Below are 18,116 nucleotides of genomic sequence, written 5' to 3' on the forward strand. Positions count from 1 at the left end.
TTTCTATATATGGGTCAAACAGTCTTTCCACTGCCAAAAGGGCACAGGGGCTGTTAAACTTCAATGAGTTTAACAGCCTTCCTCCCTGAGCAGGAGTCATGCGCTGCACCTTGCAACTGGGAGACACAATGTAAGGAGGGCAATCCGACTGAGCGGCTCGACATGCTTTCAATGCTTTGTTTGAACTTCATTTCACAGCAGCTTCCAAGATGAATTTAAGTGAGGGAGCCAATAAATCAAAGAAAGAGGTGAGTGTAAGATTTGACCCCATTTTGGGTTTTCTTTCTGAATATTTGATTTTCCTTTAGTGTCTGAAAACGATGCACTGTGGCTTCCCTGCAGCGATAAATGGAGACATGTGGTCCAATAGTATATTTTAGGAGTTTCCACTCTTTTGGCGTTGCATTCATGGTTAATTCAACACAAATCGTTTCATTTCCCATTCTGAACATTTGCTGTTAGGATTCTGATGAGGATTTCTAGGGTTTCCATATGCATCTGCTGCAGCTATTTGTTAGTCATTTGTGTATTTTGCACTTAAATTAACAGTATGTAAGATGTCTATGCTGCAAACACTGATCATGTATGTTTTGGCTTTATTGTCTATTTTATTAAACATAAATTAAAATCACAAACAGATTGTTGCACATAAACCTGTTCTTTAATAAAAATCCATCATCATCAATCCATCAACTCAAACATTTAATCATTTTGGGGATGTTTTTCGACATGAATAAAAACAAAATAAGGGGATAAACAAATTGACTAAGCAAGGTACAGGTCTACAGTCAATAATACTTTATAAAAAGTGAGGAAAGCAAGAGACACAAGATGATTTTCTTCTGTTTGTCACATAGGGGGAGCCAGCACAGCACCTGTAGAGATAATGTCTTCAAACTCCAGTCGAGAACATTGTTATTTATATTTATTTATATTTGACAATGCAGAAATATATATATATTTATATATATTATTTTAATTACTAATTCAATTGGCTCTAATTGTGAACAAAATCTCTGCTTTGTGTTTTTTTTTTGATAACTTTGTATTAATTTCTGTCATTTTATCCTTTGATATATAAACATCAGTCAGTCATGACAGCAGGAGGTGCTGAAACTGTTTCATTGTTTTAAATGCCTGGAAAAGAAGAGCAAAATCAAGTTATCTTATTAAATATTTTCACAAGCATTTGATGGTTTATCATTTTGTTTCTGTTTTGTTTCATTATTCAAATAGCACAAAGAAACAAGTATATTTTTTGTGCCCCATTCAAAAATTCTCAAAAAAAAATCTACCAGATTAAATTACAGACAGAAGATCAGAGTTGGCTGGTAGGAACATCTCACTCTTTGCCACTTTGTGCTTTTTATGGTGTAGCGCCTGGAGCAGCTGTGCTCTTCTTGTGTCTAGAGTCTGATTTCTGGCAGATTTTCTTTAGAAAAGTGTTTTGAAAATATCTGACAATGAAAACTATTTTGTGGATTTTTTTTTTCTATAAATTGTTGGACAGAACCTGATTCATATTGAAGAGAACAGTCTAAACAAAAAAATCTGGTTCCTGTTTAAATAAGAAAATGTTTACCTCTGTTGTCCACACAGAAGTTTAATTTTAGAATGTCAATAAATTGGCCAAACATTTAAACTTGTAAAGAAAACAACAAAGTGAGCTATAGCTTCCACACAGATCCTCCATTTTATTCAAATGCAATATTGCAGCATAAATAGACATTTTTTTAAAAAGGTACCAATTTAAGAATATCAACACCATATCTTGTCAAATCTGACCAACATTGTACTGTTATGAACATAGAAATAGCAAAACATATTTGATGATAATTTTAAGGGAATATAAACTGAAACTATCAGTGTTTATATAAGTTGTCTGAAGGACTTCTTAAACCTCAAGCATCTTAACATAATTTAATCTTTATGACTGTGATATGGCTGCTGTCCATTAGCATCTCGGGTGTCTCCCCCCGACAGAGGGGTCAGCAGGGACACTGAACCATGATCTCGCTTTGGGCAACAATATGACTAGAGCCGGTCCTGCCCCTTTTAATGTTAATGCGTGATCATATTTTAATTCTGCATTAAATGTGACTAGCTTTTAGGGTTAACTTGTGAGCCCAGGACATTAAATTGCTTGTAGGATAGTATAAAATCTTGATGAAACATTGCTTCAAATAAACTGCTAATTTAAATTTTTTTTTTACATCATTTCTTCCTATAATAATCCTACAAAGTTGAGATCAAAAGAGAGCATGCAACACTTAAACTATTCCCAGAATATTAAGAAGCAGCAAATTATAAAAGGGCTATTATTTACTCATTAGGGCTGCTTGACATCATCAAGCAAGAGGTCCTAAGATGATGCAAAGGCTTGTTGTGCTTTAAGATCAGAAGATTGATTGATTGTTGCGAGTTTACAAGACTGATTGGTTTAGTGAAGCTTAATATAGCTTCAATATGCTACATGCTCTCTCCAGCAATATTTCGCTCACTGAGCTCTACTTCTTCAGTACTTGGATGCTGTCACAGTAGCGTGAAACTCTGATGATCAGAGAGTACCCTCATTATGCAGAAGATTCACCACACTTCATACTCATTTTCTGACAACAGATCAGTTGTGTTATTCTCAGGATAAACTCATCCACCAGTCAGACATGAGTTTACTTCTGAGAGCAGCCTCATGAAGAAAAGGATACTCCACGTGTGAACAATAGTTTTAAGAAGTCTTGAGGTTGTGAGAAAAATGCCAAAAGAATATGTGGATGAGTACGAGCCTTTGCTCGTCAGGGGCATTAAAGACGAAAGGCGTTTCAAGGTATGCAAGGCATACATTGTTATGACTCGCTGAAGAAAAGAAGGATGAGTTTGTTGTTCTTTATTTTCTGGAAATGCTTTCCTGAAGTCTTCGTTTTAATTTTTGCAGCTTCCAAACAAATCGCTGCTATTGGCTGTGTTTGCTGCTTGTGTTGGAGGAACGTTTCAGTATGGCTACAATATCTCTGTCATCAACGCACCCACAAAGGTAAGAACCAGAAAGAAACGGGAATGCTAAGGGAGGATAGCAAAGCAAAGCTGGATTGTTATTGTTTCTTCTTGAAAGATCCACTTTAAAGTAGTATTTTATTGTTTTGGCTGAAAGACAAGTTGTCTTTTTGTCTGTGATAAACGTTTTATAGGTGGTGAACTACTTGCCTGCAGATTTTTTTGTTCTGAATCAACCAAGGATGTATAAGTTACGTATAAATTGTTCAAATGAAAACAATGCTGCTCTTTATATTACCTCTTAATGTGAGGACAAACCTGTTCTTAGAAAGTACTTCAAAGTTTTCCTTTTACCAATTTATAGCTGCACTTAAAAATAACAAATGTTAAACTACATTTCTTTTCTTTCCTGCCATCCCAAGTATGTACAAAACTTCATCAACCAGACCTGGATGCAGCGCTATCAAACCAACATATCACAGGGTGGACTCACGCTGCTCTGGTCCACCATTGTTTCCATGTTCACCTTAGGAGGGCTCATAGGCACATCAGTGGGCGGGACTCTGTCTGTGAAACTGGGGAGGTATGGAGATATTATTATATTTGGTAAGACTAACTCATCTTTTGTTACCTCTAAGTCATATTGTGTGGTTTCCTTCAGGAGAGGGACGCTGCTGGCCAATAACGCCTTTTCACTGACAGCTGCTCTGTTGATGGGTCTGAGCTCCACTGCAGGGTCATTTGAGCTGCTCATCATTGGACGGCTCCTCAGTGGAATGAATGCAGGTAAAAACAGCCAAACATTCTTACCTCTCTTGAGCTTCCCCACCTTTTGCATAGTACAACCACAACCTGAAATCCAAAGTGTTGGGATTTGATGTTTTGATGATTTGTAAAACTCCAAATCCAATAGCTGGGAAGTGGGTGAAAAGAAACATGGTTTTCAACATTCGTCACATATAAAAGTCCAAAATATGTAGTGGTTGTTTCTCTTTAGCCCCCTACATACTTTTTATAATAACTAATTATAATTATTCTAATTAGCAACAATGCTGGTTGTTCCTCTTTAGCCCCCTACATACTTTTTATAATAATTAATTGTATTGGGTTAATAAAGTAACCAGCATTGCACATGATATAGACATTTTTTCCTTTCTTTTTTGCAAAATAGCACCTTCTATAATGTTCCTTGTGTGTCCTACATACAGTAGCTTGTGTAAAACTGCAAATGGGGACTTCTTTGACTTTCTTATAACAATGCCTTTCTTCTTTCCATTCTTCCATAAATACCAGATTTCTAGAGTGTACAACAATCAGCTGTCTTGTCCACACATTTGTCCATCTGAGCTTTGGATCCTCCAGAGTGTCCAAGGACCTTTTGGCTGCTTCTCAATTAGGAAAACATTTCAAAATCCCTGAATCTGTTTCCTTTCATTTCAGAATTCACATGGAAAAAACAGGAAAAAACATTTTCATGTTTCAAGAGGTGTAAATACTTAAATAAACCATTGAATTTAGAACAAAATGACTCAAAAGACATATTTTGTTTGATAGCCAAACACCTCCTTAAAAACTGATTGCCTATGTTTAGTAATAATTTCTAAAGTCGTTTTCTTGTTAACATTTTTAGGGTCTGACTTTAAAACAAAATACTAACTTAGAGATGAATCTCGGATTGTTGTTCACAGGCATTGCCCTGTGTGTTCAGCCTCTTTACTTGGGGGAAATAGCTCCGACCGCATTACGTGGGGCCATGGGAATGGGAACTTCAGTCTTCATCACTGGTGGAATCTTAACAGGACAAGTTATGGGCCTCAAGTAAGTTTCAAACACTAAATCCCACATAGGCCGCTTAATATTCACTTTCAAGGAATGCACAGATTTTTGTGCTGTCTTAACAAGCATGCTAATTTGGCATCTGTGTGCAACTGTGCAGAGAAATTCTCGGTAAAGAAGAGTACTGGCCCATTTTGCTCTCCACCACATGCATCCCTGCATTCCTGCAGCTCCTTACTCTGCCCTGGTTCCCAGAGAGCCCGCGTTACCTGCTTATTGACAAAGGAGATGAGGAGAGTTGTAAAAAAGGTAAAGTATTTCTTAAACTATTCCTCAGTGTATTGTGTAGATCATTATTTCTATTTATTTATTTTTTTCCCTTGTTTAAACCCTGAAAAGTCATTTTAACTTTATTGGAACAGTTGGAACTACACCACAGAATTAAAATATATATATACAAAAGCAACCTGCCTTCCACGTGCTAATTTTGAGGAACCATGAGAAGTACAGTGTAAATGCAGCCTTTTTATACAAGTCTTATCTAGAATCAGAAATCAGTGTTTTGTTGGTGCAGTCGGTTCATGCATGTGATCTCGTTTGGACCACAGCGCATTAATGTGAAAGGAAAGCTGTTTATTGCAGAAAACCTTTTGATTGGACTTTAAAAGTCACATCCCTGAAGCCTGATCAGATGAGAAGAATGGTGTTCACAGAGGATTTCATTCACTGGGTCATGTGTTTTCCTGTGTCCAGCCTTGAGGCAGCTGCATGGCTTAGCTGACTCTGGTGATGCTTTGGAGGATATCGAGAAGGAGAAGAATAATTTGGTGGGTTTCCAGGCCAAGAAGCCCTGGGAACTCTTCTCTGATCGTAGTTTACGGTGGCAACTTCTCACCATCATCCTCCTGAACATTGCTCAGCAGCTGAATGGCATTAATGCTGTATGTGCAGTATGACTTATCTCACAGCAACCCCCTAATGATTATTTTTTTAAAAATCAAAGCCAGAATTATATCCTCCTGTCTTTAGATTTACTTCTATGCTGATTATGTGTTCGGACAATCTGGTATTCCTATGGATAAAATACCATATGCAACTGTCGGCACTGGTGCCTGTGAGTGCATCACAGCTTTAACGTGTGTGAGTATCCATTTATACTTACATTTTTAATGAAGTTGTGTGTCATTTTTGTTTTTATGCAATGATTAAGGTGCACATAAATTGACTATTTCCTCTGACTTCTGGAAAGATTGCATTGGATTTGATTGGGGGGAATTAGAGTCAATGGGACTGAGTACAAATGCACAACACACCTTTTAACTTTATACCTATCCAAAGTTAATGGAAACCAGTTTGGTTTATTTGTAAAATTAACTGAAATATCACATTCAAGTGCAACAGAATAGATTGGAATTTGAGGTTTTATCATTAAAAAGTAAAATCCAACTGGTAGGAACAATGGGAACATCAACAACAAAACATCCATAATGTTAAATGATTCATTGTTTTATGGTAGTATTTTCTCTGATAAGGTCCACAGATGAAACGGCAACCAAAGACTACAACTCAAAACAGAATTGTAACTATTCATAAAAATACTTAAAGTACAATGAAAATTAACACAAAGTCTAAAACACAAAACAAAACTGAAGATATTAAATAGTCAAATGTGTGCTTTCCCTGCTGGGATGAATAAAGTAATTCTATTCTATTCTATTCTATTGAAGTGAGCTGTACAAAGACAGTCCTGTCAATTTAGTCTGTGTGTGCAATGTTACTGAGCTAAACTGGCACATCTGTATGTTTTACTATTTAAAATAAGGCTTAAATAATTTACAAACAATTGAATCAGTTTTAATTTACAATTTACAATGTATTTTTATAATAGTATTATAAACAGTAAGCTTACTGTTGAGGCACATTGGGTATTATTTAAACATTGGAACATGTCCAGCTACATTTGCTTGTTAAACCTCCCCACATGGTCTTGTGACATGCTGTGTGTCTCACAGGGTATGCTTATTGAATATCTGGGAAGGAAAGTCCTCATCATGGGGGGTTATGTACTCATGAGTATCTGCTGTGTTTTTTTCACACTGACGCTCACTTTCCAGGTAAGTTACTTCACGATCAGACATCTTACCCAGACGTTTATGCCTGAGTTAACATTTGCTCTCCCTTCAGGATTTCAGCCCAGTTTTTCCGTACCTGAGCATGGCGTGTGTTTTTGCCTTCATCTTGAGTTTTGGCTTGGGACCAGGTAAGTAAATAAAGCACGAACCTCATTAAATTTCACAGCTATGTCTCTAATTTTCTTTGTGTCTACTGTCTGTTAAAGGTGGTGTGACTAACATCCTAACCACAGAGTTGTTCACACAAAATACTCGGCCTGCTGCCTTCATGATTGCAGGATCAGTGAACTGGCTCAGCTTCTTCTTAATCAGCATGGTCTTTCCCTTCATTGTGGTCAGTGCTCCAGGTCAACATGAATAAGTGCAATTTAAAATGTTTCACTGTTGTCTAATACATAATTTCTTTACATTCATAGATTGGGCTACAGCAGTACTGTTTCCTGGTCTTCTTGGCAGTTTGCTCCTTGGTGGTCACCTACATATTCTTTGTTGTTCCTGAAACAAAGAACAAAACCTTTGTGGAAATTCAGAATGAGTTCCAGTCATTGAAGACGAACAAGTTTTGCAGTTCAGATGGAGCTGGAACTATACTCCTATCAACGTCCATCTAAAATGTTTCTCAGACAAACTTTCTCTGTCACACACAACACTGATAAACACACATGCATGATATTGCAGACTGTAATAAATATCTACAAAATGAAATTAAGATGACCTTGTTACACATCCCTGTATTATACATGATGGTTTGTACTACCTCTATAAAGGGTGCTTTACTTAAAATTTTAAATAAATTTCAGTTAAAAAAGTCCATTCTTCCTTAATTGGTGTGAACAGGTTCACAGTTAAGACTGCATGCTGCTGCAGCTGCCTGGTCTTTTCTAATCCCTCAGAGCTGCATGTGATCTGAAGAACAAAGACTTTTTGCATGCATTATTTTTTTACAGGGATAAAGAGTCTGAAATCAGGAATTTAAATGGGTGACTGAACAGGTGCAACAGATGAGGATGATGAGGCAGCACAGGTGAGCGGCATAATGCAGAAAGGTGAGTGTAAGTACAAAAGAAAACAGGAAAAAGACAAACATAGGAGCTAACAGGAGAAAATCAAGATATAAACAGAAGAAGAATGTGACAGGAGAAATGTAGGGGAATGATAAAGAATACAAAAATCAAGACTCAAGAATAAACTATGACCCTAGAAATAAGGATACAAACTGTCATGTCTAAACTTGGCAAACAACAAATAAACGAGACTGAACCGAAAGTGAGTACACTCTAAGTAGACAACAAGGAAATGACTAAATAACACAGCAGATTGTAAAATCCCAGCGTAAACTATAAAAATAAACACAATAAGAAGAAACTATGAAACTTAAATAACCCATAAAATAATTACAAGCCAACAACCCAAGCACCCAAGAACCATCACAAGCAGTTGTGAATAAGAAAACCCATCACAGCAGTGATGAAACCCCAAAAGCCCCAAATAACTGGGTTTGGGGCATTAGTGTTCCTGCTAACCTATATATATATATATATATATATATATATATATATATATATAAATTCACAGCAAAAGTAATCTCGAGACATTTTACAGGACAAACAGGCCCAGTTCTTGTCTGCCTATAAAGTGGCTTCTATCTGATTTATTCCTACACAGATGCATTCAGTTTGTGCAGTCTTAAGAAAAAACTGTTAGATTCAGCCATCCATCGTCTAAAGCTGTTTATACTTGAGGTACACCCCAGAGAAAAGTCTGTCAGATTCAGTTGATCAGCAGTAGCTTTAAAAAATTTCCCCATTCTAAGCAGGAAGCTCCTTTATTTCAAGAAGGGACCTCCAGCTGAGCTAGTTTAACAAGGATGAGTGCTCATCTTTCATCTCCAGATTTTTATGGTCAGACAGTGATACAGGAATTGTGACTGTGATATTGCATGAATCTCTCCTGTTCCAGAGCCAGCTAATTTCCAGTTAGTTTGCTATGCATCTTTCCACTGTCCTGACAACTTCTTCTGCTTCTATAGCTTTTTCTGGCAGTTTACATAATTTGTGTATTACCGCCGTCAACTGGACGGAGATGTAATTCAGAAATTCATTTTTTCCTATATATCTTCAAACCTTAAAATAACTATATTATATACGTACTTATACACTCACACACACACATACTAAATCCTCTCAGCTAATTTTGTATCTTTTAAACATTTGATGAGTGCTTGAATTATATCTGTCCTGACATGATCAGAAATTCATTTCTTGTACAGAAATGTGTCCAAGTGTCACGTCATATACTGCCATCTAGTGGCCAACTATATTTGTTTTTAGTAAAAACAAAATATAGAAATTATGACATATAATGGCATAAATATCTTAGATATATGGTTTGGACTTCTTACCTGCTTGATTATGACTCTATATATATATATATATAAAGAAAAGCACAATGGTGAGTATCAGCAAGGAAAATTACATATGAACAATTAAACCTCAACATTAATAACTGAAAATCAAAGTGATTTGTAAAAGGGAAGCAAAATTTGAAAAACAATGTAGTAGCATAAAAAAACAGAAGTGATATTTTGGGAAAATGTTTAAGGGAATACCCAAGAAACCAATCTATTTTTGATCAACAGGCTGACTTTTAGAAATGTCCAACAGTTCTACCTGTTTTCAAAAATCTTAAGCAGGTACTCGGGTGTATGCAAGAGTAAAAAATAAACAAGGAAAGATTTTTTAAAAAGTATTTAAGTATTGATGTGACGTGTGCTGAAAGCCCATCCGGATACATACCTTTCTAATGAGCTTTACAGATTTTATGTTTAGACAAAAACATTTTGATAACACAGATTTCTGTGATATTTCTTTGCATACTAGTATGTTGTTACAATGTTGGTAAATAACTAAAGTTTATGTCATTTTGGCTAGAAAAACTTCCAGTCACCAATTGACTTCACCTGGGTTCAAAACTGTAGGGTGGAATGAAGATTGGAGTGAAAGTATTTGTTGAGAGCCTAAACCTTTTGTATCTATAGTACATTATTTGCAAACGATAATGAGTTAGTTTAGTTTAGTTGCATATTATTGTGATATACAAAGTAGACTCATCCTCAATCTTTATGCATTGGTTTTCTCTGGTACATGGCTAAGGTTGCTGCCAAACTGTTTCATATCTTGTTTATGAAGCCTTATGTTTGCCTAATTTTATGTACTTGTTCCGTTGCGAAAGCAAGCATACTTTGTGCCATCTTTGAATGACCCTCATCACTGTTTTCTTTGCATTTTGAAAGAAGGTAAGAGTTTATTTTTATTCCTGCATTAAAAAGGGAGGTTTCAGCAGAGAATTTACATTCTGTCAAAATTTAGTTTTGCATTGATTGCACTGAAGTTTTTCCTGACAATAAAATTAACCAAATTGAATTTATAAAACCAATTTGGTTATTATCAAAGTTGCAAATTGCTAATAAATGTAAAACAATGCCATTTTCTTAAGTTGATCTTTTTCTTTTAGAAACAAACAAGTTGTTTGCAGAATGGTGTGATTTAAATCTGTCTGCTTTCCTTTCTAATAAAATAATTCATTCTTGATTATATCCAAAGCAATTATAATATTAGATCTCTTCTCAAATGTGAAACTTGAAGGTTGGGGTAAACTGTGGTTGGGGCACAAGAAGTATCTCATGCTGTTTTCTAAACTTAATTGCCTAGCCTCAGACTTTATTGAATTTTCCCCTAATCTCTTTGTACTGTGAAGTCTCAGGGTTAAGAGCTAGACAGTTTCAGACTGCAACCTACATAGCAGACATGAAGTATGCGAAAGTCTTTAGTTATTGGAAACCACAAATCTACGGTGGACATTTCCGTCTTTTTAAGTGGAGAGGTGAATGTGGAATAGCCAGAACAATGCCAGTGATTCTTCATCCCCCTGCGGGAGTCGATTGCATCAGGTCAGTTGTATCAGCAGCAGCAGCAGCAGCAGCAGCAGCCTGAACTTCTTCTTCCGCCTTAAGTCAGTGCAGAGAGCCAGCGCTCATATCGAAGACATCCTGACAGCGAACTTTTAGGACATCCAACGAAATGCCGAAAGATTATTTAACCGAGTATGAGCCTCTGCTCACGAAAGGAAGCAAAAAAACAAAAAGGTTACAGGTAAGCCGACTTTAGAGTCAAGGCTGGACAATCTTGATGCGGTAAGTCTAACTTTACCAATTCAGACGATTTTTAGTCCTAATGATGAGCTCGTGTTTTCTGTCTGCAGCTGTTTTGTTTCCAGTTCCCAAACAAGTTTCTCCTGCTGGCTATGTTTTCGACATGCATAGGTGGCACATTTCAGTGCGGATACAATATATCGATCATCAATTCGCCCACTAAGGTAATCACTGATGCGTCTCATTGACACAGACAGATCCATCCAGGGGTTGAATGTTTTGTGGCTTTTGATTTGCGGACGACGGCATTATGATAATTGTCTGGTTACTAGGTAATTAGATGTTAATTGTTAAATGTAACTCTTGTGCATGGTGACTCGCCCTTCTGCGCATGCTTGATTTTTTGAGAGCGGTGACTTTTAAAAGCCATTCCAACAAGTCCTCCATTCACTCTTTTCAGTTGGTTTTATTGGTGTTACTCACTGGTTAACCACAACGTGGTGGCATGACTGAATCAGTACAGATTGGACGAGACTAGCGCCACATTTATGTGCTAGACGGACATGTGGATTTCACAGAAAAACAGGATTGTTCCCTTGAAAGTTGTCACTTTGTGGATTTCTTCACAAGGAGCCATTTGTAAAGAAAAAAAAACAGTTAAAGCAAAAGTAAAATAGCTTCCTTGTTTAATAAAGTCTCATATTATCAGTTTGCAGTTTGAAAATAGTCCCCCGTGTTTAAAGCAAAGCGTGATTCAGTTTATGCAATAAAACTTTGCAAGATAGATTTTTGCGGGGGAAAAAAGGAACAGAAAAAGCTTTAATTATCGTTAAATGTATAAATTGTGGGAAAAAATAATTTTTTTAACATGGATAATGCACATTGTTGCACCCCCTTAAAAATGTCTACTGTTTTGACTTTTTTTTGTCTCACTTAAATGTTTCAGATGGTCATTTTTTAAGATTTGACATCATGACTTAAGTAAATACAAAACGCAGTTTTCAATGAATGATTTCATTAAGAAATAAATGAAAATATTTCTGATTATAATTATGTAACTAAGTTTTATTTCTTTTAATTGAATCCTTAAGCTTTTACAGTGTACTAGTTGGGTTTAGTTACTGTAGGAGAATGGTGAAATTTGTGTCATTTTCCATCTGCTAGTGCTATTATTCTACTTCTTTTCTTATTTCAAGTATGTGCAAGACTTCGTAAACCAGACCTGGAGGCAACGTTACCAAACAGAGATATCTGAAGATGGGCTTACACTCCTTTGGTCCACCATTGTGTCTATGTTTACCATAGGGGGATTTATAGGAGTGTCCATTGGTGGGACTTTGTCAGTGAAGTTGGGAAGGTATAAACATTTTGAAAACAACATTTAGAAATGTTGATCATTTATTTTATTGTATAAATATGACCTTTTCTTGTCTTATGTTTATTTCAGGAGAGGGACGCTTCTTGCCAATAATGTTTTTTCATTAGTTGCTTCCCTGTTGATGGGCCTGAGCTCCTCTGCAGGCTCATTTGAGATGCTCATTATTGGACGTCTTCTCATTGGAATAAATGCAGGTAAATACATTTATTTTAGAAACAGATTTACAATAAGTGTAACAACTCCTGAAATCTGAAGCAAAATCAGAATGTGAGGTTCTTCAATTGGTCCAGTTTATAATGAGAGCACCGCTTTTCCTGAAACAGCAAACGAGGTCCCTAAAAATAAAAATATTTCTCAACACTTTTAGATACTGTATTTTGTACCAAGAAATTACACAAAAACATAATTGTATAAAAAATTAATGCTCACCCAAGCAAAATACATTTACAATTAAGTACAAGTAAAATACAAAGTAGAATTATTGAACTTTTTCATATTTTATCATTTTAAAAGCACAAACTTTACTGTTCCTTATGGGGATTTTATGTAAAAGATCAGCATAAAGTAGGACATAAATGTGAAGTGGAAGCAAAAGGATACAAGGTTTTGAAATTGTTTCAGATATTTCACATAAAAATCTGGATGTTTGTTGTGTGAGTGAGTACTTTGTAGAACCTCCTTTTAGCCATTTATCTGCCCATAAGAGCCTAAGTTTAGACCGATTGACTATATGTAAACATTAATTTTGATTTCAAAAATCTTGTCAAATATTCTCACTTGGCCTTTTGGTCTAAAACCTATCTTTGGTAGCGCCACATGGAGAGGTGACTGACAGCTCTAAAATCCTCTTCCTGGCTGTGATTAGATGTTTCTGTTAGCAGAAACACTTTTTGTCTGTATCATACCAAAACTGTCATGACATGGTGACAGTTCCAACAAATACGTAAAAGGAAAATATTTTTTATAGAAGTTTCATATTGCAGCGTTAACAAACACTTCATATTTTTTACTACACAGTGTATTGAATGTATTTTGAAAATAAATAACTGAAATAAATGAACTTTTCAGTTAAATTATAGCTTACTGACACCTGTGTAAGACTGTAAAATCTCTCTTGTTATTTTTCCAGGCATTGCGCTATGCGTTGAGCCTATGTTCTTGGGCGAAATAGCTCCAACATCGTTACGTGGTGCCATGGGAACAGGCTCCTCCATTTTTCTCACTGGTGGCATCTTGTCTGGACAAGTGATGGGCCTCAAGTTAGTGAAATATTTGTTTTGTTCATTTCAATCTACTGCTGCATATTGATTTGTGCTGAAATTGAAAACTGATGTAATTATATTTGTGTATTGATGCAGGGAATTGCTCGGTAAAGAACAGTACTGGCCCCTCTTGCTTTCCACCACGTGTATTCCAACATTACTGCAGTTGCAGTTGCTGCCCTGGTTCCCCGAAAGTCCGCGCTACCTCCTTATTGATAGAGGAGACAAGGAGAAATGTAAAAAAGGTAAGATACTTCAATGCAAGTGGTTTTTTTTTTCTTGTAATTCCAAATTTTAAAAAAAATCATGTGTTGCCTGCCAAGAAGACATGGTGCGTGTGATGGTGCTGCGCAGAAAGTCTAAATACTTCTCAAAAACTGCTGGAGGCTGTCAGTTAAACCATGTGAGCGCCTTCTGATAATTTCATGATGATATGAAGAAACTGTGGTTTGACCTTTGGTTTCTTTAAAGAAAAAAAGCAGTCTGTCGTAGAGTAGCCATGTGAGAGAAAACGTGAACAGAGGACCTCTTTTTCTGTCTGCAGCCCTGAATCAGTTGCATGGCTCAGCAGGCTCTGACATTGTGCTGGAGGATATCCAGAAAGAAAAGGACAATTTGGTTGGTTTCGAAGCCAAGAAACCCTGGGAGCTCTTTGCAGATCGCAGCATACGCTGGCAAGTCATCACCATCATTGTACTCAACATAGCACAGCAGCTGAATGGTGTCAACGCTGTATGTATGAGCTTCCTGTACTGTGACCTCTTAATGACTTTGCAAAAACAAATCTTTAGAGACTTGCCCTTGTCTATATCGACTGCAGATGTACTTCTATGCCGATTACTTGTTCCGACAAGCTGGAATCTCAGAAGATAATATATCTTACGCCACCGTCGGTACAGGTGCCTGCGAATGCCTCACTGCATTAACATGTGTAAGTATGAGCTTGGAATGGCATATTTAAAGACTTTTCTGCATTAAGCCACAGAAAAACAAATAAAGGGTGCTGCAGTGGAAAGACTATTAATAATCAAGTGGCACGATGCTTATAGTATTACATGATATACCTCCCATTTAAAGCTTAAAAGTGATAGTTTTAGTTTTGTGACATGCTGTGTTTCTTTTAGGGTATGCTGGTTGAATCTCTTGGAAGGAAAGTGCTCATCGCAGGAGGGTACCTACTGATGAGCATCTGCTGCATTTTATTCACAGTGACGCTTGCTCTGCAGGTAATTCTTCCGAAGAATACATCCTTAATGGAGCTATGTATTTTTAAAATGTTCTACTTTACATGACAAGCATTTAGTTATAGCTGTACAGAACAATAGTAAACACCTTTTCAGGTTTTTTTTAAAGAAAATGCAGACAAAGGCAAAAAACAAGAAGAATTTTAACAGCTAAACATGACAAAACTGGTTACCTGCCTAATGCCTTTTGCCCCTGTCACCATAGGCATGTGGAAGCTCTGTTTTAGGAGTGTTCCATGCAAAACAAACACAAATCAAAAAAGTAGTTAAGACATTTTGAAATAGAGGTGACACACTATATCAAACTTGTTGTTGCTTGCTTTCAAAGAAAAGTCTGATTTGTAACTTTTTAATTTCAGTGTCAGGCTTGTGTTCATTCATCTTTTCAATGATTATCTCTCTTCCTACAGAAAGTCAGTCCAGTCTTTCCATACTTAAGCGTGGCTTGTGTTTTTGCTTTTGTCTTAAGTTTTGGGTTGGGACCAGGTACGTTAGTAACTTAGCAAATGTATTCTAATTCAGTGTCTTCATCAGTAACGCAGCATTCTTAACTTTGTTGTTTTGTCCTCTAAAGGTGGCGTAACAAACATCTTAACCACAGAGATGTTCAAACAAACTACTCGGCCTGCAGCTTTCATGATCGCAGGATCAGTGAACTGGCTCAGCTTCTTCTTTATTGGCTTACTCTTTCCCTTTATTGTGGTAGGTGTTAGAAATAACTTCTAGCTTAGTTTTATAAATGTTTTGAAAATGTTTGTTTCATATAGTCAGTTTTAGATAAATACATAATTGTCTTTTTTGTGAGGAAACCCTATTTTAAAGAAATTTCAAATACACAAGTGTCAATTTTGACAATAATCACTCAAAAGGCCCCAGGCCCCTCTGAGTGATCCATTTTAGACTAAGCAGTGATTTCCTTTGACTTTTAGTTGACTGACTGTGAGTCGGCTGTGTAATCCAGGGGCCCACACCGCAAAACAGGATTAGATTCATTTCACTTCTGATCTATATCAACTTGACTAATTTATTATCCCTCTATTTTTTTTTTTAGCAAAATATAGCCGCAACATTTCAAGTGCTTGATATCTTATTAGGAGCATTATTGTGATATAAAGCACTGGATTATACAGGAAAACCCAACTTGGCTATACTTCAAATTATAATGAGCAATAATCTTATTACATTTAAGATGTATGTGAGAAATGACAGAAAACACAACAAGTCTAATAGAATTAAAGTAGTTATTAAATGATTTTAACACCTTCAAACAATGGATGACTGGATATTTCCATATTACCGGAAAATTAACATTTTGGTGTGGCCCTTCTGGAGTCCCCACTTGAATATGATTGAGAAAATGTGAAGGGAGCTAAAAATTAGGGTGATAGCACAGAGCCTCTAACCTCAAAGACTTATTGGCCACTGATGGATTTATATAATATATGTCTTAATTTAGTAAGAGTTTAGAATGGCTTTCAGAGCTCAAACCCAACCTGTGTGTAAACTAATAAAGATGCCTGAGTTGGTTGCTTATAATGTCTAATTAGTGACTACCCAAAAGTTTTCTTTCAAAAAAATTTATGTTTTGATGTCTGTTGAAAGTAAAATGTCTGCATTGAAATGTTGAATGTTTTACATTGACATTTATTTGTTTTTTCCCCAGATCGGGCTGCAGCACTATTGCTTCCTAGTGTTCTTTGTCGTCTGTCTCTCGGTGGGGATCTACATCATCATCGTTCTTCCTGAAACCAAAAACAAAAGCTTTGTGGAAATCCAGAAAGAGTTCCAGTCCAGATGGAGTAAAGAGACAGACTCTGATGAAACAGATGCTTTGCTTATATCTACTTCTTTATGATGGGTCTCTGATTCAGCATTAGAACTAGCAAAGCTAGCTTGTCTACTAAACGAACCATGAAGATTTATTATTCAATTCAGTTTTATTTATATAACTGAGGCACTTTACAAACAAATAATTTCCACTCAATCATACATACATTCCAAATGATCCCAGTTTTCAAACAGTACAGTAAGCTCAATTAATTATCATTTGTAGAAAAAACACCAGTGATGAGTAATGCAATATATCTGTGGTACTTTTGAAGATGTTATTATAGTTTTGGATTTTTTTCTCTTGAAAACTTAAGCTTTGTTGATTGGTATGGACTTTATTGTGCCAAATGGTAGTTTGTATAACTTTTTCAAAGACAGCCGTCCTGCAGTTTTACAATAAAGATAAGCCCATTAAATACAACCTTTTGTATCCAATGAGAGGTCTGCATGCCACTGAGGCTACTTGGTGTTTCATTTCCATAATCCCTTGGGAGACATGTGATCTGTTGAACAAGGCATTCACTGAAGTGCTGCTCATGACTACGTTTGGAGGAAAGATAAAGGGGTATTATTAGGTATAACTAAGGTTAGAAAATATAAGACTTAAGGCTTATATATTTAAGGAATGCATAAATATGGCGTAATATTTTTATGTAAAGTGTTTTCTTTAGGAGTTATTCTGTTATTCTTCCTTGGTTGTTTGAACAAACTGTGAATCCAGCTGACTGATTTAACTGCAGGGCTCAAACTACCACCTGACTGAAATGATGAGCTTCACTTGGCATGAAAAATGAAGTCAGTGAGTGTGCTACTGGCATTGAGTAACAAGTTATCAGGAAGCATATATTATGGGTACTTCATTTTACAAAGGGAGAGTACACAAACCTTTCTAAAGTAGCTTTTAATATTTTATATCAGAAATAAACTAAAAACTTTAATGATGATCGTTTATTGTATTAAAGATAAATTATCTTTCTTTTAGAGCTATGTATACCAGACTAGTGTAACGCAGTTTTTGTTCAGGACTAAAACTGCTAATTATTTATAATAATTTGTCAAACTGCAGTTAAAAGCCCCAGACTGGATCTTTAAAAGGCCACATTTCATGTAATACTCGGACATAAATTAACAGATCTTGAATAACATAATAATAGAAAGAAATAGATTTACACTAAATATTTAAAGATTAATACATAATATATTGCAAAAGCATTCAGATTTACTGATCTGCCATGTTACAACTATAAACTTAAGTATATTTTATTGAAATTCCAAGTTACTCCATGGGTGAAATACCTACTACTGCAGCTACATTTGCATATTTTTGTGATATTTCTCTATCTGCTTTACAAA

General features: G+C 36.0%; 2 protein-coding genes across 4 annotated transcripts; both read left to right on the plus strand.

The window, feature by feature from the left end:
- Window positions 1-137: 137 nt before the first annotated feature.
- Window positions 138-7,693, plus strand: LOC102237439 (solute carrier family 2, facilitated glucose transporter member 11-like). Of its 2 annotated transcripts, none has more exons than XM_023343203.1 (12): window positions 138-248; window positions 2,933-3,031; window positions 3,414-3,574; window positions 3,653-3,777; window positions 4,680-4,809; window positions 4,928-5,076; window positions 5,521-5,708; window positions 5,797-5,907; window positions 6,780-6,881; window positions 6,952-7,027; window positions 7,106-7,233; window positions 7,316-7,693. In XM_023343203.1, the coding sequence occupies exons 1-12, from the start codon at window positions 210-212 to the stop codon at window positions 7,508-7,510; spliced, it is 1,503 nt and encodes a 500-aa protein (XP_023198971.1). In that variant the 5' UTR covers window positions 138-209; the 3' UTR covers window positions 7,511-7,693. The 2 variants fall into 2 exon arrangements, with proteins under 2 accessions (XP_023198971.1, XP_005804071.1); XM_005804014.2 differs by lacking the exon at window positions 138-248 and adding an exon at window positions 2,658-2,824.
- Window positions 7,694-10,822: 3,129 nt separating this feature from the next.
- On the plus strand, window positions 10,823-17,184 carry LOC102237180 (solute carrier family 2, facilitated glucose transporter member 11-like). Of its 2 annotated transcripts, none has more exons than XM_014470620.2 (12): window positions 10,823-11,050; window positions 11,160-11,273; window positions 12,246-12,406; window positions 12,497-12,621; window positions 13,557-13,686; window positions 13,786-13,934; window positions 14,234-14,421; window positions 14,510-14,620; window positions 14,814-14,915; window positions 15,344-15,419; window positions 15,508-15,635; window positions 16,597-17,184. In XM_014470620.2, exons 1-12 carry the CDS (start codon window positions 10,979-10,981, stop codon window positions 16,786-16,788), a joined length of 1,548 nt encoding a protein of 515 aa, XP_014326106.1. In that variant the 5' UTR covers window positions 10,823-10,978; the 3' UTR covers window positions 16,789-17,184. The 2 variants fall into 2 exon arrangements, with proteins under 2 accessions (XP_014326106.1, XP_023199076.1); XM_023343308.1 differs by having other exon boundaries at window positions 11,011-11,091.
- Window positions 17,185-18,116: the final 932 nt, after the last annotated feature.

This window comes from Xiphophorus maculatus, chromosome 12, assembly GCF_002775205.1.
Source record: "Xiphophorus maculatus strain JP 163 A chromosome 12, X_maculatus-5.0-male, whole genome shotgun sequence".
NCBI classification, from domain to species: domain Eukaryota; kingdom Metazoa; phylum Chordata; class Actinopteri; order Cyprinodontiformes; family Poeciliidae; genus Xiphophorus; species Xiphophorus maculatus.